Source organism: Stegostoma tigrinum, chromosome 29 (genome assembly GCF_030684315.1).
Source record: "Stegostoma tigrinum isolate sSteTig4 chromosome 29, sSteTig4.hap1, whole genome shotgun sequence".
Taxonomy (NCBI): Eukaryota; Metazoa; Chordata; class Chondrichthyes; order Orectolobiformes; family Stegostomatidae; genus Stegostoma; species Stegostoma tigrinum.
In genome coordinates this window covers 31,477,533-31,500,991 of record NC_081382.1, presented here as the reverse complement: position 1 = coordinate 31,500,991, position 23,459 = coordinate 31,477,533, and the positions used below count along the sequence as shown (strand labels likewise).

The 23,459-nt window shown below is 41.6% G+C and overlaps 1 protein-coding gene across 2 annotated transcripts in view; it reads left to right on the top strand.

The window, feature by feature from the left end:
* The window catches only part of traf1 (TNF receptor-associated factor 1), a 44,582-nt gene extending 21,814 nt beyond the window's left edge, over positions 1–22,768 (top strand). For both annotated transcript variants that reach the window (XM_048558971.2, XM_059638171.1), the window contains 7 exons: positions 1,288–1,449; positions 1,806–1,877; positions 2,508–2,576; positions 9,067–9,591; positions 10,467–10,644; positions 13,610–13,758; positions 17,042–22,768. In XM_048558971.2, coding sequence (XP_048414928.1) covers positions 1,288–1,449; positions 1,806–1,877; positions 2,508–2,576; positions 9,067–9,591; positions 10,467–10,644; positions 13,610–13,758; positions 17,042–17,260 — 1,374 coding nt within the window. In that variant the 3' untranslated portion in view covers positions 17,261–22,768. The remainder of the gene's footprint in view (positions 1–1,287; positions 1,450–1,805; positions 1,878–2,507; positions 2,577–9,066; positions 9,592–10,466; positions 10,645–13,609; positions 13,759–17,041) is intronic.
* The last annotated feature ends 691 nt before the right edge of the window (positions 22,769–23,459 follow it).

Sequence of the window (23,459 nt, the reverse complement as noted above, 5' to 3'; positions counted from 1 at the left end):
GTCTCTGGCTGTCTACTCTATCTTTACCTCTGAACATATTGTACATCTCTATCATGTCACCTCTCATTTTTCGTCATTCAAAAGAGAAAAGCCCTAGCTTTCTCAACATTTCCTCGTAAGACCCCCCCCCCCTCCATTCCAGACAACATCCTGGTAAATCTCCTCTGCACCTTTTCCAATGCTTCCACATCTTTCTTGTAATGGGGCGACCAGAACTGGACACAATATTCCAGATGCGGCCGAACCAGGCTTTTGTACAGCTGGAGCATAACTTCACGGCTCTTGAACTCAATCCCTCTATTAATGAAAGCTAACACACCATACGCCTCTTACCAACTCTATCCACCTGGGTGGCAACTTTCAGGGAACTGAGAACATGAACCCCAATATCCCTCTGCTCCTCCACACTGCCAAGAATCTTTCCGTTAACCCTGTATTCTACTTTCAAGTTTGTCGTTTCAAAATGAATCCTCACACTTTTCAGGGTTAAACTCCACCTGCCACTTCTCAGCCCAGCTCTGCATCCTATCAATGTGCCTTTGTAACCTAGAACTGCCCTCTGCACTGTCCACAACGTGACCCACCTTCGTATCGTCTGCTAAATTGCTAATCCACCCTTCCACTCCTTCATCCAAATCATTTACAAAAATCACAAACACAAGAGGACCCAGAACAGATCTTTGTGGTACACCACTCATAACTGAGCACCATGTTGAATATTTTCCATCCACTACCGCTCTTTGTCTTCTAAGGATCAACCAATTCTGAATCCAATCTGCCACATTTCCCCCTATCCCATGCCTCCTTACCTTCTGCATGAGCCTACCATGGGGAACCTTATCAGATGTCTTATCAAAGGCCTTACGGCATGATTGGTAAATTTGAGTAATGGGTAATCCAAAGGCTTGAACAGTGGTTATCTGATTTTTAAAAAACTAGTCATGAATCTGGTATTCATTTTTCAAAGAAAGGACCTGCTGAAGGCTGTTAGACTTTTTTTTGATTTTTTTTACCTTGAGGTTTCCACTACTTTCCTGCCTCTCTTTCCTTTAATGGAAACATAGGAGTTATTGTATCAAATGTTTTAAAGGTGTAAACTGTTGTTTTTGGAATCTAAGCATTAGTTATCATCTTATATCTAAAGTCTAGCTTTGCAGAAAGCAATAACTGTTTAAGATTTTTATTTAGATTTTGACAGGTGCATGTTGCAGCTTCTCTAAATTTAATTTCTGTTACGTAATTGAAATATTTGTATATTGACATCAGTAACTTCTTTGTTCTTTCTAGGATCACATAACACAGTGCGAATTTTCCCTGATTCCTTGTAGTACAGGTTGTGGTTCGATGATTTTAAGGAGAAAGCTAGCAGATCATTTGGAAAAAGAGTGTAAAAACAATATGACAGAATGTCAACGATGTGGTGTAAAGATGTTTCTGAAAGATTTGCAGGTTGGCTGGCAATGTTTCTTTAATGTAGAATAATATTTCAACTGAAACTAATTTTTATGTAATTTTATCAGAATTTCATAATTGTTATTTTGCAAATGTTTGGGAAAAGAACCGATAATTTTCTTGTGTAATATTGAACACTTGCACTTTCATTGTGAGTTTCTAATAGCCCTAATTTAAGCAAGAGTTTGAAATCCTTGTGTAAAGTCTTTAGGAGGGAAATTTATTCAGAAATCTGCACTATTAAAATGCTAGACATTTATTTCTGTAAAATTGCATCAAGTCTGCAGTACAGAAAGGGGCTTGAGAAAGTAGAACAAAATTCACCTTGAATATTTTTCCCTCTCAAACACCAGATGCACGCCTGTGAGGAAGTTTCTACTAATGAGAAGAAAACATTGAAGGTTGAATCAGCCAGTAAAGAAAAGGTAAGACTTTAGTTAACGTACTGTAATTGGACGAGGATGTATCTCCTGACCTGTAAAACCGAGGAAGACAACAGTACCAAATACATGTGGGCATCGCTGCCTGCAAGATACACTTCAAGTCTCATACCATTGTGACTTGGAACACATGGCCTTTGCCTCACTGTCACTGGAATTCCCTTTCTAGCAGAACTGTGGATTACCAACATTTACAGGACTTCAGCGTTCAACAAGGCAATTCACCAACACCTTCTCCAGTGCAGTTAGGAATGAGCAATAAATGGTAGTTAGTCAACAACAGCATCCCATTAATTAATTTTAAAAAAATCTGATTACTTTCTTAACTTGAAAGGAGACATTTTCCTTGTTTTCATAAAATAATTTCATTGAAGTCATTAGAGCTGGTCTCAAATGTTTAATTCTTGCTTCTGTATTCTATACAGTGAGTAGTAGAGTTGGTAGAATTATACAAAACCTAATAGTTGCAACACTGGTGAAAATATCATTCCTCGAAATGTCACTGTGCTTCTTCACTTCAAAGGAGAAGGATTGAAATGTTTTTCTTTCATTTATTTAAGTTTGTAAAAACAGGGATTAATGTAATTTCATGGTGTTGTTTATTTGTTTTTACAGTTTCGGCCTCCTGGAGGAAACCGTACCCGTGATAGCTGTCGTTTTGCAGAATTGGGATGCAATTTCAAGGTGAGAGGTTTTGTTTTTAAAAAAGCTTTAGTTGGAATTATGGAAGTTGATCTCCTTTTTATAAACTTTTCCCACTTCTCCCAACCTGGGATTTCATGTTAAAAGGAAATAATGAACTTGGGAGAAGAAAATGGTACTTCTGTCTAGAATTGCATGTGCTGTGAAGATTGGATTCTTAACCTTGCTTGATTTTTTAAAAAAAAAATCTTGTTTATCTTTCATAGTATAAGATAATCCCTGAAATAAATATTTTGGACAATGTTTTCTATGCAGTCAGGAACTGAGACCAATGTTTTAACATTTCTTATAATTCATTTACCATTTTGTAGGATAAATTAAATAAGAAATTTTGACTATACTGTAAAGATCTGTAGACAGGGTAGAGAATCTGACTTATTACGTTCAAATTCTTTGTGAACTTGAAAGCAAAAGTATTAATTAGTCTTAAAGTCACTCTTCAAAAACCGGGTTTCCTTCCCTTCCATTTTATGATATTTCAGCATGAAATTTGTCAAATGTTTTACTTTAAAGTTTATTTCTTCTTTGGTCTTTTATCTTTGAGGTGAATAATCTCCGCATTTTTATATAATCTGAATTATTGAATTGAATTAATATCCTAGATAATGGGAACTGCAGATGCTGGAGATTCCAAGATAATAAAATGTGAGGCTGGATGAACACAGCAGGCCAAGCAGCATCTCAGGAGCACAAAAGCTGACGTTTCGGGCCTGGACCCTTCATCAGAGAGGGGGATGGGGGGAGGGAACTGGAATAAATAGGGAGAGAGGGGGAGGCGGACCGAAGATGGAGAGTAAAGAAGATAGGTGGAGAGGGTGTAGGTGGGGAGGTAGGGAGGGGATAGGTCAGTCCAGGGAAGACGGACAGGTCAAGGAGGTGGGATGAGGTTAGTAGGTAGCTGGGGGTGCGGCTTGGGGTGGGAGGAAGGGATGGGTGAGAGGAAGAACCGGTTAGGGAGGCAGAGACAGGTTGGACTGGTTTTGGGATGCAGTGGGTGGGGGGGAAGAGCTGGGCTGGTTGTGTGGTGCAGTGGGGGGAGGGGATGAACTGGGCTGGTTTAGGGATGCAGTGGGGGAAGGGGAGATTTTGAAACTGGTGAAGTCCACATTGATACCATATGGCTGCAGGGTTCCCAGGCGGAATATGAGTTGCTGTTCCTGCAACCTTCGGGTGGCATCATTGTGGCAGTGCAGGAGGCCCATGATGGACATGTCATCAAGAGAATGGGAGGGGGAGTGGAAATGGTTTGCGACTGGGAGGTGCAGTTGTTTGTTGCGAACTGAGCGGAGGTGTTCTGCAAAGCGGTCCCCAAGCCTCCGCTTGGTTTCCCCAATGTAGAGAAAGCCGCACCGGGTACAGTGGATGCAGTATATCACATTGGCAGATGTGCAGGTGAACCTCTGCTTAATGTGGAATGTCATCTTGGGGCCTGGGATGGGGGTGAGGGAGGAGGTGTGGGGACAAGTGTAGCATTTCCTGCGGTTGCAGGGGAAGGTGCCGGGTGTGGTGGGGTTGGAGGGCAGTGTGGAGCGAACAAGGGAGTCACGGAGAGAGTGGTCTCTCCGGAAAGCAGACAGGGGTGGGGATGGAAAAATGTCTTGGGTGGTGGGGTCGGATTGTAAATGGCGGAAGTGTCGGAGGATAATGCGTTGTATCCGGAGGTTGGTAGGGTGGTGTGTGAGAACGAGGGGGATCCTCTTGGGGCGGTTGTGGCGGGGGCGGGGTGTGAGGGATGTGTCGCGGGAAATGCGGGAGACGCGGTCAAGGGCGTTCTCAATCACCGTGGGGGGGAAGTTGCGGTCCTTAAAGAACTTGGACATCTGGGATGTGCGGGAGTGGAATGTCTTATCGTGGGAGCAGATGCGGCGGAGGCGGAGGAATTGGGAATAGGGGATGGAATTTTTGCAGGAGGGTGGGTGGGAGGAGGTGTATTCTAGGTAGCTGTGGGAGTCGGTGGGCTTGAAATGGACATCAGTTACAAGCTGGTTGCCTGAGATGGAGACTGAGAGGTCCAGGAAGGTGAGGGATGTGCTGGAGATGGCCCAGGTGAACTGAAGGTTGGGGTGGAAGGTGTTGGTGAAGTGGATGAACTGTTCGAGCTCCTCTGGGGAGCAAGAGGCGGCGCCGATACAGTCATCAATGTACCGGAGGAAGAGGTGGGGTTTGGGGCCTGTGTAGGTGCGGAAGATGGACTGTTCCACGTAACCTACAAAGAGGCAGGCATAGCTGGGGCCCATGCGGGTGCCCATGGCCACCCCCTTAGTCTGTAGGAAGTGGGAGGAGTCAAAAGAGAAGTTGTTGAGTGTGAGGACGAGTTCCGCTAGGCGGATGAGAGTGTCGGTGGAGGGGGCCTGGTCGGGCCTGCGGGACAGGAAGAAGCGGAGGGCCTTGAGGCCATCTCCATGCGGAATGCAGGTGTACAGGGACTGGACGTCCATGGTGAATATGAGGTGTTGGGGGCCAGGGAATTGGAAGTCCTGGAGGAGGTGGAGGGCGTGGGTGGTGTCACGGACATAGGTGGGGAGTTCCTGGACCAAAGGGGAGAAAATGGAGTCCAGATAGGTGGAGATGAGTTCGGTGGGGCAGGAGCAGGCTGAGACGATGGGTCGACCAGGGCAGGCAGGTTTGTGGATTTTGGGAAGGAGATAGAAACGGGCCGTGCGGGGTTGGGGAACAATGAGGTTGGAGGCTGTGGGTGGGAGGTCCCCTGAGGTGATGAGGTCATGAATGGTGTTGGAGATGATGGTTTGGTGCTCGGGTGTGGGGTCATGATCGAGGAGGCGGTAGGAGGTGGTGTCGGAGAGTTGGCGTCTGGCCTCGGCGATGTAGAGGTCAGTACGCCATACTACCACTGCGCCACCCTTGTCTGCGGGTTTGATGGTGAGGTTGGGGTTGGAGCGGAGGGCTGCCCGTTCTGCGGGGGAGAGGTTGGAGTGGGTGAGAGGGGTGGAGAGGTTGAGGCGGTTAATGTCTCGACGGCAGTTGGAGATGAACAGGTCGAGGGAGGGTAGGAGGCCTGGGGGTGGTGTCCAGGAGGAGGACTTGTGTTGGAAGCGGGTGAAGGGGTCAGTGGAAGGAGGGTTGGGTTCCCGGTTGAAGAAGTAGGCATGCAGGCGAAGACGGCGGAAAAACTGCTCTATGTCCGACCGTGACTGGTATTCGTTGATGTGTGGTTGTAGGGGGACAAAGGTGAGCCCCTTGCTAAGGACTGACCATTCGTCCTCAGTCAGTGGGAGGTCTGGGGGGATGGTGAAGATTCGGCAGGGCTCAGGGTGGCTGTCTTCTCTGGGGTTGCAGGCTGTGGAGGTTGTGGGCGGAGCGATGATGTCGTCGGCCGTGGGCGGGGTTCCGTCGGCGTCGACCGTGGGCGGGGTTCCGTCGGCGTCGACCGTGGGTGGGGTTCCGTCGGCGTCGACCGTGGGCGGGGTTCCGTCGGCGTCGACCGTGGGCGGGGTTCCGTCGGCGGTGGGAGGATCGGGGTGGGCGGCAGCAGCTGAGGTGAGGGTGGTGTGTGGGCTGTAGCACCTGGACGTGGAGGTGGTGACTGCAGCAGCAGTTCCGGAAGTTCTGTGGCCGGCGGAGGCCGATGTGACGTCATCGGTGGGGTCTCCGGCCGTGTCCTCATGGTCAATGGCGGCGGGAGCATGGTGGGGGAGGGGCAGGGACAGAGTCGGGATTTGGGAGGCGCAGGAATCCTCTTGTGGGTGGCAGGGGCCAGTGAGTTGGTGGTACTTACGAATTTTGGTGTCCAGTAAAGCTGAGTGGAACTGGGTGTTCAGTCTGTGGATCCTGCGGAGGATAAAAAACAGCAGGGGTCCTTTGCAGGTCTGGGAGAGGGAGGCTCTGAGCTGGGGCAGGCTGGATTGCAGTGCCTGGAGGTGCCGGCGCATGGCTGCGAGTGTCTGTTTCAGGACTCGCAGGGAGAACCGCTTCTGAAGGGTCTGAATATTCTGGGTGTAGAGGTGGTCACGGTTACTGTAGCGACAAGATCAGATCAGAGGCTCAGAATTCTGCAGTTGGTAACTGACATTCTGTACCCCTAATGACTGTCTACCAAGTACAGGACGCAAATCTGGAGTGAGATGGAATAACCTCCCTTGCCTGAATAAGAACAGCTCCAAAAAACATTCAAGATAGTTAATGTCATACAAGATGAAGTAGTCTTCTTGGCTGGCACCCCATTTGACATTCAAAATTCATTCCCTCCACTGACTACCAAGACCCAAAGGCAGCAGTGTGTACCATTTACAATATGCACTGCAGTAAATCACTACTGGTCCTATAACAGCACCTTGCAAACCTGATCTCTGCCAGCTGGAATGAAAAAGGCAGTACACGTGTGAGAAAACTACCACTGCACCTTTGCTTCAGATCCGGAAACCATCTTGATTTAGAACTCTATCAATGTTCTTTTGCTGTTGCTGGGTCAAAACCCAAAACCTCTTGTCTCATAGCGCTGTGAACATACTGAGACTCCCAAGGGCTACAGTGATTCAACAGGGTAGCTCAGCATCACCTTATTCAGGGCAATAAGACAATAAACACGGGCCTATCCAGTGATACCCACAACCCATGAACAGATAAAAAAACAAAACTTATATTGTTAGATTATTAGTATGATGTTGGACAGAGCAATAACGTAATTATGTCTTTAATTTCATTTTCTCTTTTGTCAGTTCCACATTATTGTCCTTGATCTGTAACTTATGGTATTCTCATCACAGCTATTACATGAGGTGTCAAGAAGCCTGTGGCCTTCCTCATGGGGCCAATTCATATTACAGCACTATTTTACATACGGTGCTCTCATTTGCAGGTTTGAGAAATTGAGGCAGCCAGGCTCAAGAATGAAACTTCAGGAAGGTTAGATTCACGTTGTGCAAATTATTATATTGTGAAGAAACTCTATCCTGTTTTCTTCACAATATAATAATTTGCACAACGTGAATCTAACCTTCCTGAAGTTTCATTCTTGAGCCTGGCTGCCTCAATTTCTCAAACCTGCAAATGAGAGCACCGTATGTAAAATAGTGCTGTAATATGAATTGGCCCCATGAGGAAGGCCACAGGCTTCTTGACACCTCATGTAATAGCTGTGATGAGAATACCATAAGTTACAGATCAAGGACAATAATGTGGAACTGACAAAAGAGAAAATGAAATTAAAGACATAATTACGTTATTGCTCTGTCCAACATCATACTAATAATCTAACAATATAAGTTTTGTTTTTTTATCTGTTCATGGGTTGTGGGTATCACTGGATAGGCCCGTGTTTATTGTCTTATTGCCCTGAATAAGGTGATGCTGAGCTACCCTGTTGAATCACTGTAGCCCTTGGGAGTCTCAGTATGTTCACAGCGCTATGAGACAAGAGGTTTTGGGTTTTGACCCAGCAACAGCAAAAGAACATTGATAGAGTTCTAAATCAAGATGGTTTCCGGATCTGAAGCAAAGGTGCAGTGGTAGTTTTCTCACACGTGTACTGCCTTTTTCATTCCAGCTGGCAGAGATCAGGTTTGCAAGGTGCTGTTATAGGACCAGTAGTGATTTACTGCAGTGCATATTGTAAATGGTACACACTGCTGCCTTTGGGTCTTGGTAGTCAGTGGAGGGAATGAATTTTGAATGTCAAATGGGGTGCCAGCCAAGAAGACTACTTCATCTTGTATGACATTAACTATCTTGAATGTTTTTTGGAGCTGTTCTTATTCAGGCAAGGGAGGTTATTCCATCTCACTCCAGATTTGCGTCCTGTACTTGGTAGACAGTCATTAGGGGTACAGAATGTCAGTTACTAACTGCAGAATTCTGAGCCTCTGATCTGATCTTGTCGCTACAGTATGAATAAGGCTAGTTCAGTTTCTTGTCAATGGCAACCGCAAGATAAGGGGTATTTGGAACTGATGATGCCATTGAACATCAAGGTGAATATCCTTTGTTGGAGATAACCATTGACTGACTGACTGGAGCTTATGTGACCAATGTTAATTGGCACTTATCAACCCAAGCCTGGATAGGATCCAGACCTTGCTGCACATGGTTATCAATTGCTTCAGTATCCAAGAAGTTGCATGTATCCAGTGGTGTTGCATGTTGTGATCATAAATCAGTAATGGGGATTGTTGTTAATGATGAAGGAAAGTTATTGATGAAACAGATGGAGATTGTTGGGCCTAGCCTAAGGGACATCATGCAATGATATAATGGGACTGAGGAGGCAATGGCCTAGAGGTATTATCGCTGGAATATTAATCCAGAGACACAGGTGATGTCCTGGGAACCTGAATTCAAATCTAGCCATGGCAGGTAGTGGAATTTGAATTCATTAAAAATTTGAGTCTAATGGTGACCATTAAACAGGTTGTCGCTCAGGTTTCATGCAAAATGTGAATTCTTGTGACCTTTTTTTAAATATCTCATTTAACTAGCAGTTTTCACCTAAGCCAACTTTTTTTTAATAAAACTACAGGGCGGCAAAGAGCGTCTCAAAGATCACGAAAACTCTTCAGTTGTTGTACATCTTGCATTAGTATTTCAATTTGTCAATACTTTGAAAACCAGCCCTCTGCAGAATTCCAGCATTGCTAATGGTCGCAGTGATCATTCATCAGTGATTCCTCTCCCATCAATGATTGCTGAACTACAGTTCAAAATCCAACAGTTAGAGAAGAATGTGCTGTCTTTGACCTCTGAAGAGTCTTTAGCTTCCTTGTGCACCCAGATTGCTGTAGAATCAGATGGTGACTTAGAAACTGACCATTTTGAAGGACCTTCCTGTTCTAGTGAGTCTTCAGATTTGCAGACAATCCCGTATTCTGGTCAGACATTGACAGAGTGTCGAAATAAAGTTGATACACTTGAACGGAAAATTCAGACATTTGAAAACATTGTGACTGTTTTGAACAGAGAAGTAGAAAAAACCCAAACTACTATGGATGCATTTGAGAGACAAAGCAAGATTGACCAGGATGCCATCAGAGCCTTGGAGCGAAAGGTAATGGAATCTATTTTCCTGTATGTTTATCTTGTATGCAAACAATAGTCAACGATTTTGCAAAAAAAACCTCCATGTGCGACTAGATGGAATATTCATGAAAAGTTGCAATTTAATGTTCTTAATCTTTTGATCTGTTAACAACCTAAAATTGATGCTGGTTTCAGGACCTTCTGATCTAACCAAGGATATGGAAATACATCATAACTTGACCACATTTCCTTAACTTCAGCTTTTTTTCTTGACCATACTGTGGGCACAGCTACAGGCCACATATTAGGAGTTATGTTTGATGTACAAATTATAACATTGCAACTTCTTAACCCTAGAAATTGTTTTGGATCGTTATATATCTTTCTTAAATTTGATTCAAAAATAAGCACCACAAAACATTGATTATGCTGCTGGATATATAAATTGGCTGAACAGCTGCGGTGAGAACAACCCTCTCCCTCCCACCCCAAATAATTAAATTTCAATTCCATAGCTCCAGACTACAACATACAAGTGAAAATGGAGATATGACAGTAGTAGCTCAGTTTATTTCTATCATAGAGTTGATCAGGAATCTTGTCATCTCTTACTGCATGCCATTGGAGTATGTTGGAAAGATTTACGAGTCTATACTCAAACTCAAGTGTACCTTCCTTGAACAACAAGTAGTAAGAGTAAAGGTTGAACCCAATGGCAGGGACGCCAATAAATGGACCACAAGATTTCCCGTTTGAGCAGTAGGAGGCTCAACCATAACATTAGTAGAGAGCAACACACTAATTACAGTTAAAAGTAATCCACTACAATAACAATGTGAAGGTGTTTGTGAAAATATAATTTCAATCAAGTTTTAAAAATTTTGTACAACACTTTATTTCTAGGTTTCTGATCAACAGCATCTCCTTGCTTTGAAAGACGTGATTATCAATGAATTCCGTTTGCAAATGCTTGCTTTGGAACAAACCTCTTATGAGGGAATATTGATGTGGAAAATTACTGATGTCAGTAGAAAACGCCAGGAAGCCATTTCAGGCAAAATAACCAACCTCTCCTCTCCAGGTACATACTTTACTCATAAGTTCTGCAGTGTTTGAAGATGAGGACTTTTTTTTGGTATTCCATTAATTAGGATGTTCCTGGTTACCAGTCAATGAAAAGAGAAAATTTTCTCGGTTCACTTCTTCAGTAGCCTTGTTTTTCTCAAGCTTCCTTTTCGACTGTACCTACCTTATGATACTGAGACTAGATTGTAGACTGGCTCATCAAGCCAGTGTGTTTGGTTGCAGACCTTTTGTCACTCTGCTAGGTAACATTGTCAGTGCACCTCTGGTGAAGCGTTGATGTTCTGTTTATATGCCTCAGTTTTCTAGGGTGGTTGGCATCATCTTCGGTTCTTTTTCTCAGTGGTTTGTATATTGGGTCAAGTTCAATGTGTTTGTTGATGGAGATCCAATTGGAATGCCAGGCCTTTGGGAATTCCCTGGCATGTCTCTGTTTGGCTTGTGATATTATGGATGTGTTGTCACAGTCAAATTCGTGACCTTCTTTGTCCGTGTGTATTGAGACCAGTGAGAATTAGTTGTGTCTCTTGGTGGCTAGTTGGTGTTCGAGTATCCTTATTGTCCGTTTTCCTCCAACTTGGCCTATTTTTAAAAAAAACTCAAACGGGACAGAACACCAATGCTTCAGCGGAGGTGCACTAACGATATTACCTAGCAGGGTAATGAAACATCTGCAATCAAACACACTGGCTAGGCGAGCAAGTCTACAACCTCATTCACAACCTGAGCCACAAATCTTCTCAAATCTTCTTTATGCTGAGACTAAGTCTACTCTTCTGCTTTTCTCAGTCCTGACATTTTGCCTTTCTACTCTCTTTAAATTATCACTGCATGACAGAAGGTGATAGCCAGTGATTATTTTATTAATTTTAATTTCCTTTCCAAGGATGTTAGTTTGTAAGCAATGGTGTGTTTCTTGATAACAGACACAATGAAGCTGACAGCAGTATTCTTGTCATAGATTCATGTTACTGGCTGGACTGGTATCTGTTGCCCAACCCTAATTTGTCCTTATGCAGAGTGGTTTGCTGGACCATTTGAAGGCAGTTAAGAGTCAATGCATTTCAACAATGAAGCTGAATTAAATTGCATTTTCAGTGCCAAACTTCCTTTGAATCTTTAAATTCATTTTATTGTAACTAGTGTTTACTGTGTTACAAAAGCAATATATTGTCGATGCTGAAGATCTGAAGTAAATACAAAAATGCTTGAGAAACACGGCAGGGCTTGCGATGTCTGTGGAGAGAGAAACCGAAATAATATTGCCAGGCCAATATTGCTCTCTGCTTTGGACTAAAGAGAGTTGACTGTTTAATGGGTATTATACTGTTAAGAAGGAGAGGTGGTGAAGAAAGAGGTAAGCAAAACAGAAATGAAGATCAAAGAAAGGTTAGATGGTGTGAGGAGATTAAATATTAAGTGTGTTGTAGAACAAATGGTGGTTGTCCTTGATTGACAGGGCCATTAGCCTTATCCAACCCATTTCCTGCTCTTCTCCTCTTCCTCCCAGAACCACAATATGGTTCACATTGCCAGATGATCAGCAACAATGAGGGACCCACAGAGCAAGATGCTAAACTAAGAATGTGGCCAAAACTTGCAGTTACAGACCAATTTAGCAGTTGTGAAATAAACTTCTTTTGAGATTTGAGTAAATCAAACCTATGCTACCTACCAATCCAGCGAGAGAATAGTGATTATGTGTTAAGGAAGACAACGCAAGGACTTCACTTTTACTTTCCAACGCCAGTTTCCAGATATAGAGGATTATTTTACTGCAGGCATGTTGGAGTCCAGACAAGGCAAAAGATTTATTCTACTGGTTGCATACAAGGATACAGCTTGAGAGAGAAACTTCAATAAATGAAGGATTTTTTACATTTTTATACACTTTTGCAGTATACCATTTGTCACATGATCATAGTTCAAGATAATTACAATGTTGATTTCTCATTAGAAGGCCTCAGTTAAGATGAATGCATTCTATTGCAAGGCTAGTACAACTCCTGCTTCGCCCACGTCCAGTAATCGTGTCCCTTGAAAGTGCATACAGGTTCCCATTTACAGCAATCATCTCTTAGTTAATGAGTTTCTATTTTTGCATACATAGGTGTGGTTGCCTGTCTTTGTGTAGCTAAATTGCTTATGTCTCCTGGTGCAGTTGTGAATTAAACTTGCAGTCATTGTATTTTGTTTTAACCCCTGAAGCATCAACCAGTAGTCATCCCACACTAGTCTCCCAGCCTACTATATACTTGTGTGTGAGATAACAAAGTGTGGAGCTGGATGAACACAGCAGGCCAAGCAGCATCTTAGAAGCACAAAAGCTGACGTTTCGGGCATAGACGCTTCATCAGACCTCCCTCTGGACCAATCTCAGGGGATCTCCCTCCCACTGCAACTCCCCCGCATCCATCCCCGGTCTGGAGTTGAGGTGGGAGGGAGATCATCTGAGGTTGGTCTAGAGGGAGGTCTGATGTAGTGTCTAGGCCCGAAACGTCAGCTTTTGTGCTCCTAAGATGCTGCTTGGCCTGCTGTGTTCATCCAGTTCCACACTTTGTTATCTCGGATTCTCCAGCATCTGCAGTTCCCATTATCACTGATATACTTGTGTGCTGTCCTTTTTGTTTTCATTTCTGCAATTTCTTCACAACACCTTGGTCCACTCCTCTATCACCATAACACCTCATCTCCTTTCACCTCCCCACCCACCCCTTCCCATGCAGTCAAAGAAGTTGTAATACTTGCCCTTCAATCGTCTCCTCTCGCTCCTGTTTCTCTCTCTCTCTCTCTCTCTCTCTCTCGCACCCGTCTGTCTCTCTCATGCCTCTCTTGTGCCTTCACTCTACAGATGCTACTATATTTGTTGAGATCTTCCAGCAAATTTTGTTTTTATTTTGGTGATTGCAAGTGTTTCTCAACAAGATTTTTATTTAGTTTTTGATTTCTTTTTTCTCCCCCAGCATTCTACACCAGCAAATATGGGTATAAGGTGTGTATGAGAATTTATTTAAATGGAGATGGAACAGGCAGAGGAACTCACATCTCTTTGTTCTTTGTTGTCATGAGGGGAGAATATGATGCTCTGCTCCATTGGCCATTTAAACAAAAGGTAAGTGGAATATTCAGCTGAAATTTTAATATTAATACTTCATGATCCGTCTTCACAATCACCTATGTAAATTTGCAGAATTTACAGAAATGATGAGAAAAATTACTAAACCGAATGGATTGCAATGGTTCAAAATGCAGCTGATCACCACCTAGAGTCACAGAGTCATACAGCATGGAAACAGACTGATCAGTCCAACTTGTCCATGTCAACCAGATGTCCTAAATTAATCTAGTCCCATCTGCCACCATTTGGCCCATATCCCTCTAAACCCTTCCTATTCATATGTTCATCCAGATGCCTTTTAAATGTTGTTATTGTACCAGCCTCCACCACTAATTCTAGCAGCTCATTCCATACACACGCCACACTCTGTGTGGAAAAAGTTGCCCCTTGGGTCCTTTTTAAATCTTTCTTCTCTCACCTTAAACCTATGTCCTGTCTAGTTTTGGACTCCCCCACCCCAGGAAAAAGACCTTGGCTATTCACCTCATCCATGGCCTGTCATGATTTTATTAGTTCTTAGCCTCTGATGCTCCAGGGAAAATAACCCCAGCCTATTCAGCCTCTCCCTGTAGCACAAACCCTCCAACCCTGGCAACATCTTTGATAATGTTTTCTGAACCCTTTGAAGTTTCACAACATCGTTCCTATAGCAGGGAGACCAGAATTGCATGCAGGACGTTCACCCGTGGTGTTAAGCTCAAAAAATGATCTCTCCAAACCAGATTATTATGTTAATTGGACAAGACAATAAGCATTGAGGAAAAATACATGGAAAATCTGTTTTAGTTGGAAGTTAACTGCAAAGACCTTGCTTTGATTTGGGAACAACTTATTTTGCAGCAACACCTAGATTTGTTTTTGACTGCCAAGCACAGTGGGGACTGCTTGGGAAAGTACTCATGAATGGCAATACAGCACATGATATCAGATTCAGTACCGTATTAATTTGGGGACATTTGCCAGCCCAGGGGTATCTTGCAGCATTGGACTGTGGTTTGCAAGACTGGGGTTTGTGGACTTTTCACCATTAGACTGAAGTTTGCGGATTGCTGCAATAGAAACTGAGACAGAGCTCCAAATGCCAGCCATCACCCAAGAGTTCCTGACAGGCAAAAGACAGGGAGATTCGCTTGTGGAAAATGTCCAAAGTAGTTTAAGTTAATAGATTCACTCCTTAGTTTGCACATATCAAAATTTGATTAAACTAATAAATTTTGTTTTATATCAATGCACATGTATATTCTTGTATTCAGTTTGATCAGATCTTAAAGAACCTGTTGGGCACTTTCAGTTCAGTTAGGGATGGAGAATAAATGATACTCTTGCCGCATTTACTGTGAACAAGTTTTTAAAAAGGATAGTATTTACATAGGCAGATGGGGACCATTCCTGCTTATGTACCCATTAAGTTTGTGGTAAATGGCTTCCTATCCCATTACCATTTGATGTTATGAAATGAGTAATCGTTGCCTGCCTAAGGACTTCATCCCATTTGGTACATATTGACCCAATGCTGAGAAAAGCACAATCAAACTTCTCCAGTGGTTCCCATGGCCAGGTGCTTCAATCAAAGGCATTCGATGCCTGATCATGGGAATTGGCATCATGAAATGCGCTGGTCACTCCCCCTCAGCCCCCTTCCTGCCATCACTCAGCTATACACTGGGATTCAGCAATGATTCAAGGCGTTAGCTGGGCATCGTACCAGAACCAGTCTCCCCAATCATATTGGTATTCAGTAGAGTGCTAGCTTCTGCTAGGACCTATGAGTGAATGGGACTTTCACTGCAGGGTTCTGGATCCTGAAGGAAGGCCCACTGCTGGCCTGTCAAGTACCTGAATAGAGCAAGATGTGGCACGCATTCCCAAAGACGGCCAATTTGGACAAACTCCATCTCCTCCAAAATGCTGCCCAATGTTTGGTGTATATTTTGTTTTGTGTTTTTATATTTTCTTTTAACTGTCCTGGAACAGTAATGTTTTTCCTTACCCTTTTGATGCTGAATATTTTAAGATGTGCAATTACAGAGCTACTTATAATGGGAATAATTATGCAGTTAGTTTCCGTTTTAATGACTGGTGTGGAGATATTATCCATTTACATTTCTAAATCCAGAGTGGACTTCTTCAGCTCATTGAACATTAATTCATCGTTGGGTATAGAAACGTTATGGGTGAAATAGCCAGTATTTCATTGCCATTTGCGATCCTTCCATCTCAGACGTTTGGAATACTGTTAAGATCACTACCAATACTGTGTTAGTATGATGGTCATGTTTTTCGGGTCTTCAGTTTCATGATGTAGTTATGGAAAAGATAACTATAGTAGTCCTTCTGTCTCTGCTTGCTTTATTTATTCACGGGATGTGACTGTCACTGACCAGGCTAGCAATTTATTATCCATCCTTAATTGCCCAGAGGGCAGTTAAGGATCAACCACATTGCTGAATGTCTGGAGTCATGTGTAGGCCAGACCAGGTAAGGATGGTTTCCTGCCCCTAGGAAATTAGTAAACCGGATGGGTTTTTTCTGACTTTAATCAGCAATGGTTTTATGATCATCAATAGACTGCCTTAATTCCATATTTTTATTGAATCTAGATTCCACTATCTGCCTTGGCAGGGTTCAAAGCTGGGTACTCAGAACATTACCTGTGTCTCTGGATTAATAGCTTCACAATGATACCACTAGGTCATCACCTCTCCTTGTCTGTGCTACTTAACATCATGTTCCTACAGAAAGCAAAACATATGGTTACCTTCAGTAAATGCATTGCGTCACAAGAACTGTTTAATAGCAAATTAATTGAGAGATTCCTAAAAGGTGTCAACCTATTTTTAAGATTCTTGGTGATTTGAGTTGAAATAACAGAATTTACTTTAAGATGAAAATTTGGTGGATATTTTTTACTTCCAAGCGGTATTTGTAATTTTGTTCAAGCTTATTCTTTCAAAGTTGTTTATGATGCTGGAAATGTAGTTGCTCATATTTTGCGTGGAGTAGAATATTTATTTCTTTTATTGAAAACTAGACCTGGAAATATTTAATCTTTATGCAGAACCAGATGCAAATGATCTTATCAAAGTAATGTGTTCACTTCTGTGTCACCCATAATTCTTAATTCACCTTGATTTAAAATGTCATCTAAGGCTATTTCACTTCCTCAAATCCAGTGTTGAGTTCTGCAAGCAGGGTTTTGCTAGATTTGTTGTTGGTATTGCAATATTTTCCTGAAGTTGTTATTTTTTTAAAAATGTCTTTTGTTTCTCCTTCTAAGGTCACTTTCATGCTTCTGGACCAGAATAACCGGGAACATGTAATTGATGCCTTTCGTCCAGATGTTAGTTCCTCCTCATTTCAAAGACCAGTAAAGGAGATGAATATAGCAAGTGGCTGTCCACTGTTTTTCCCACTGACCAAACTTGACTATCCCAAACAGACCTATGTGAAGGATGACACCTTGTTCATTAAATGTATTATAGATGCTACTACTTAATTGGAAGGAGGGCTGGAACCTTTGAAAAGGAAATTGCAATATTTCTACATTATTTTGTGCTCCTGGAAAATAAGGCACACATTCTGTTCACAGAAAACAGTAGCAAATACAGCAAAATCTTCCTTTTTCTAATATAGCAGTGTCACCTCTCGTTATTTCAGAAGTACTTTTTGTTAATAGTACTGCCAAATGTGTAAATATTTCTTTAAGCTTTAGAGACCAGCAATCAAGATAATTGGATTTCCAAATCCTACTACAGGGGCTCTATGATCTGTTCTGTTCTGTGGTCTACATCTGTAACTGTGCCTTTTCAGCAATGCTAAATACGGAAACATTTTTTAATGTCACAAATTCTTGCTACTGTTTGCTTGAAGATAAAAACCATTATAATCATAGAATCCCTATGGCCGGTCGAGTGTACATTGACCCTACCCTGTGAAGAGCATCCCACCCCTACCCTACCCCTGTAACCCTGCACCCTCCATGGCTAATCCACCTACCTACACATCCCTCAAAACTATGGGCAGTTTAGCATGGCCAGTCCACCTAATCTGCACATCTTTTGGACTAAGGGAGCAAACCAGAGCACCCTGAGAAAATCCAGCCTCAGACACGGGGAGAACATCTGTGTGGCGTTTGCACAGTCACCTGAAGATGGAATCAAACCCAGGTCCCTGGTGCTGTGAGGCAGCAGTCCTAACCACTGAGCCACTGTACTGCCCCGTGATTGGCATCAGAAAGGCATTCATTACTTTGCCCTCATTGCTGATAGTTGTTTGTGCCATTGTAATTTGTCCATCTGTCAGCCTACATTCTCTACAACTATGCTTGGTTTATCTCAGTTGACCGAGATTACTAGCACAAATTTGGAGAAAAGCTAAAGGATCTAAATATCGTTACAGAAAGGACATTTGAAAGAAATGTCAGTTTTTATGCGGAAATAAAATAAGGGTAAGTTTAAAATGAATGGCAATTACAGAAAGTATTTATCTAGTTAATTTTCAATGCTATTTTCATTGCCACCCATTAATGTGACTAATAGTTATCAATCTGTGTGTGTAGTTCAAAGAAAATTTGTTTTTTTTTATTGCTTTTCACACAAAAGATACTGTCAACTTCAATTAACTGACAGAATATTTCACTAATTTGGTATGGGCATTGATGCAGACAACTTTACAGTGCAACACATTATTTCTAATTTAATTTCCTGGTTAAGGGAAATTTTAAAATAAATGTGGAAAGTAACATAGTAAAGATCCAAAGGACAAAAGAAATAGCAACAAAAACGACATCTGACCCGTAAAACCTGCGCATCCTGTCACTAAGACCTTGACTGATCTTCGAATTCAATTTTATTTTACTTTCCTATCTTAACCTCCTATCTCTTACCTACCTTCATGTCCACAAAGTAGTCAAACTCAGTCTTGAATATACTCAACTACGGACCATCTGTTGCTCTGTGAGAATTCCCTAATTTTCTCAGTGAACAATGCCTCCTTTCCTCTGTCTGAAATGCCATAACCATTATGGCCCAGCAGTGACTCTAGTTTTAGACTTTCCAGCCAGGAAATAGCCTCCCAGTTGTTTTAGAATTTTAATACATTTCAATTGATTCACCTTTCATTCTCAAGTCCAGAAAATGTAGGACCATCCTGCTCCATTTAACTGACTTGTCTCTGGAGTCAATCTAGTAAACCTTTATTGCAGTCTCCCTTTGTATGAATAGATGCTTCCATGGATAAAGGAAGCATTTGATGATCAATGTTAACTTGAAATATCACTATGGCATACTGTGCACAAATCATAATCTTATTGTGCAAGATTAAAGTGCATGGGATTGAGGCAAGTGTGTTGAGATGGAAAGAAAACTGTTTTGCAGAGAAGAAACAGAGTTGGAATTAATGGGTCCTTTTCAAATTGGCAGGCACTAAAAAGTGGGGTGCCACAGGAATCAGTGCTAGAACCACAGCTGTTCACAATATGTATTATGATTTGGATACGGAAACAAATGTTACATCTCAAAGTTTGCAGATGACACCAAGTTGGGTGGGAGGGTGATCTGTGACGAGTACACAGAGATTCTTCAGCATGATCTTGACATATTGGGCGAGTGGGCAAATTAATGGCAGATGCAGTATAATCAGGATAAATGTGAGATTATTCACTTTGGAAGCAAAAACAAGCATAGCTGTAAGTTGGGAGAGGGGAGTGTGCAGTGAGACCTGGATGTCCTTGCACAGCAGCTGCTGAACGTAAGCATGCAGGTACAAAAGAAGGCAAATGATTTATTAGCTTTCATTGTGAGAAGTTTTGAGTACAGGAGCAGGGACGTATTGTTGCAGTTGTACAGGGCCTTGGTGAGACTACTCCTGGAATATTGTGTGCAGTTTTCATCTCCTTTTCTGAGGAAGGATGCTCATACTCTTGAGGGAGTGCAGCGAAGATTTAGCAGGTTGATTCCGGGGATGGCGGGACTGACGTAGGAGGAGATATTTGACTAAATTAGGATTGTTTTCGCTGGAGTTTGGTGAATGAAGGGGGATCTCATAGAGACTTATAAAATTTTAACAGGAGTGGACAGGGTTGATGCGATGTTCCCTATGGTGGGTGTGACCAGACCCTCTTCACCCAAAGAGTGGTGAGCCCGTGGAATTCATTACCCCAGGAAGTAGTTGATGCCAAAACATTGAATATATTCAAGAGGCAACTAGATAATAGCACATGGGGCAAATGGGATGAAAGATTATAGGGGGAAAGCAGGATTAGGCTATTGGGTTGGATGATCAGCCATGATCATGATGAATGGCTGAACAGACCCAAAGGGCCAAGCAGCTGCCTCCTGCACCTCTATGTTTCAAAGTGAAAATCTTTGAATGGGTCTCTTCCGTTAAATGAGTTAGGTTCTTTTCAATATTTGAAAATGATCCAGTTTTTGAAATTGTTTCTCTGTGCTCTCATTTCTCCCATTTCTCCTCCGTCACAATCTGTTACCATTTTCACCATTGATTTTATCATTTGCTTTCTATGTAACACTAGTATTAATTATGAATCAACTGTTGATGTACATTTTTTAATATACAGGATACTAATCGAATGGGATTGATTTCAGAAGCTTGATAAACATAATGATCAGAGTTTAGAACAACATTTTGACTGCTGACAATGTAATTTTCTGTGTTAATTGTTGATAACGCTTGATCACTAATTGTGGTGGCAGTGTTTCAGATTTATGATTTAGGAAATTTTGTGTAGGTGTAATTTTGTTACTATATTATTTAACATTAATTTAAGCTTTTTTTTGTTCCTTGATGTATCTTTTGATTTCATTTAAGCTAGATGTTTATATTAGAATAAATTTTCATTAGCGTAATGAACTTGCAATTCTGTAGTGCCTTGTTAAAAATTTGTTAGGAACAGTATTTTCATGAGATTTGTTGCAGAAAGTATGGTTGGACTAACCAGTTCTAGCTACCGAACAGGACTTTATGAGTCAATATTAATTGTCTTTTTAAGGCAAACAAACTAATATAATTAGCTTACTTAACAGCACTGTGAGAAAGAAATGAGCACTGGAGCAGATTAAAACAACTAAAAATATCCAAAGATCTAACTTATTCTTAAGCCATTAATTCAGTTCAGATTGAGTTTTCAAATTTTTGTTTAGTCCTGGCTGCCGCTACCTCCACGAGGTGCAGGATGGGCAATGTACTGAATCTAAATGTGTAATTTACATAGAAACAGAAGTAGGCCATTTAACTTGTTAGTCTATTCTACCATCCATTTAGATCTTACATGATCTGTACCTCAACTCCAGTTACCAGTCTGATTGTGTGACAAGATACAGCTTATTATAAACCTAACATTTCTTTGCATTGAAAGCACTGCAGCAAGAAACCATCCAATCAAGTCAGATTGCTAGTCATCAATATTGTGTGGTTTCTATAAAACATAGCACCTTGAGATTCAGTATAGCGAACAGCGGTAACATATACACATGCTTGCTTTCCACCCAGCAGAATAAAGCTAACTGTACCTCTTCTTGATATTTAGCTTGTGCATGAATGAGTTGCTTCTGACTCCTTCTGGACATGACTGACTCCTTAGCTAAACTAAAGCCAAATTTTAAAAAATAATTAGAAACTGGAGAGTATATAAATAATCTTATAAAAATTGTGAAGAATGTCATGACACTTTAGATGCAGAACATTATCTAGTATTTACAAATGCAAGGTCTTTGAAAACAATGTTTGTGACTGCCCCTCCTCCTTTCATGTGTTATGAATTTGCTTACACAACACTAGTTGCTGGTTTCCTAAATAAAATTCTATAAGTAACTGAAACAGATCATTTGGAATTGAAAGGACCAAAATTTATATGGAAGTTGTATTGCAAGAAAATTTGAGTGCGCTGTTGTTTGAAATATAATTCAGTGACTTGGTTGATATTGAGATGCTTGATTTTCACTACTCCACAGAAATTGCATTAGAAATTTAGAAGATTATTTACTTAGAGCTATTTAAGTCATTATGGGTGCATTTTATTATCAGGTAGCATGAAATAATGTATTTTTTAAATTAAGATACGAAAAATGTTGCATGTAGAAGTAGTTGCTCCTGAATCCTCAGAGTTTAGAGTCTGTTCAACGCTTTCCTTGTAGAGTGATGGAGGCAGATCCATTGAATATGTTTAAGGTGGAAATAGACAGGTTTATTAATCAGAAAAAGAGTCAAAGTAACCTGGTACGTTTGAATCTTCAGGCATTTGCACAATTGAATATGCATCAGTACCTCTCCAACATGGACATAAATGGAATAGTGTAGGTTGGTTGGGCTTCAGATCGGTATGACAGGTCGGCACAACATCGAGAGCCAAAGGGCCTGTACTGTGTTGTAATGTTCTATGTAACAAACTTGTTGTCATATGATTCATAGTGTGGAAGTGTCGGAAACCTAAGAAAGTACTAGCTAACTACAGGAACTTCTCATAATAAGCCTCACGTAATATAGAACCTACCTGGAGTTTATTTACACCTTGAGTTGGCCAAAAGTATGAAAGTCTTATATCCAAGCTGAAAAATCAGACTTTGCTGATGGAGAAGCTAGGTATCCAATAACCTCTTCATGCCTCACAGTCTGGCCATAACCAGCTTAGTCTACACAAGGGTGTAAATGTAGTAGAGACATCTGTCTTGAGCATCAGGGTTCTTTATGACAAATTCCTGTAGTTAGTTAAAACCTTATTGATGATGAATACAAGTTAAACTTTGTTGCAAACATACTTATAGAGGGACCTCTAGTGTGCACTTAAGGAATTGCACACGATTTCCACATATGTTCTAACAGTCGCAAAATATATTCCTTAGTGCATTTGAACATTAGACTACATACTTTTCTAAAAGGAAATATGTGAAGTGATTTTTTTTCAACCACTGTGGATGGGGGCAAATGCTCAACATCCATACCAACTTCATTTTATGCTAATAAAATTAGTTTTTGAATTCCCACTTGATTCTTGTCTGGTGTCATTTCATTTTCTATTGATCTCATCTACATTTTATAATATTTCTAAACTGCATGTGCATGTCATAGTACTAATGATTATAAAAGTGAAAATCTAAGTTTCATACAGTCGGACAATATGGAATCAGACCCTTCAATCCAACCAGTCCATGCTGACCATAATCCCAAACTGAACCAATCCCACCTGCCTGTGCTTGGCCCATATCCCTTTAAACCTTTTCTGTTTGTGTACCTGTCCAAATGTCTTTTTAATGTTGTAACTGTACCTACACCTACCACTTCCTCTGGCAGTTCATTCCACATTATGAACCACCCAGTGGAAAAGTCACCCCTTAAGTCCCTTTTAAATCTTTCTCCTTACACTTTAAAAATATGTTCTCTAGTCTTGAAATCCCAGACCCTTAGGAAAAGACACCTTTATCGATACCCGTCAATTTTATAAACCTCTATAAGGTCACCCCTCAACTTCCTATGTTTCAGTGGGGAAAAAATAGTCCCAGCCTCTCCTTATAACTCACTGCCCATTCCTGTTAATATCCTGGTAAATCAGTTCTGAACGCGGACCAACTTAATAATATCTGTCCTCAAACTGGGTGACCAGAACTGGACACAGAACTCACCAACATCTTGTACAACCTCAATGTAATGTCCCAACTCTTAGATACAAAGGGACTGGGAAA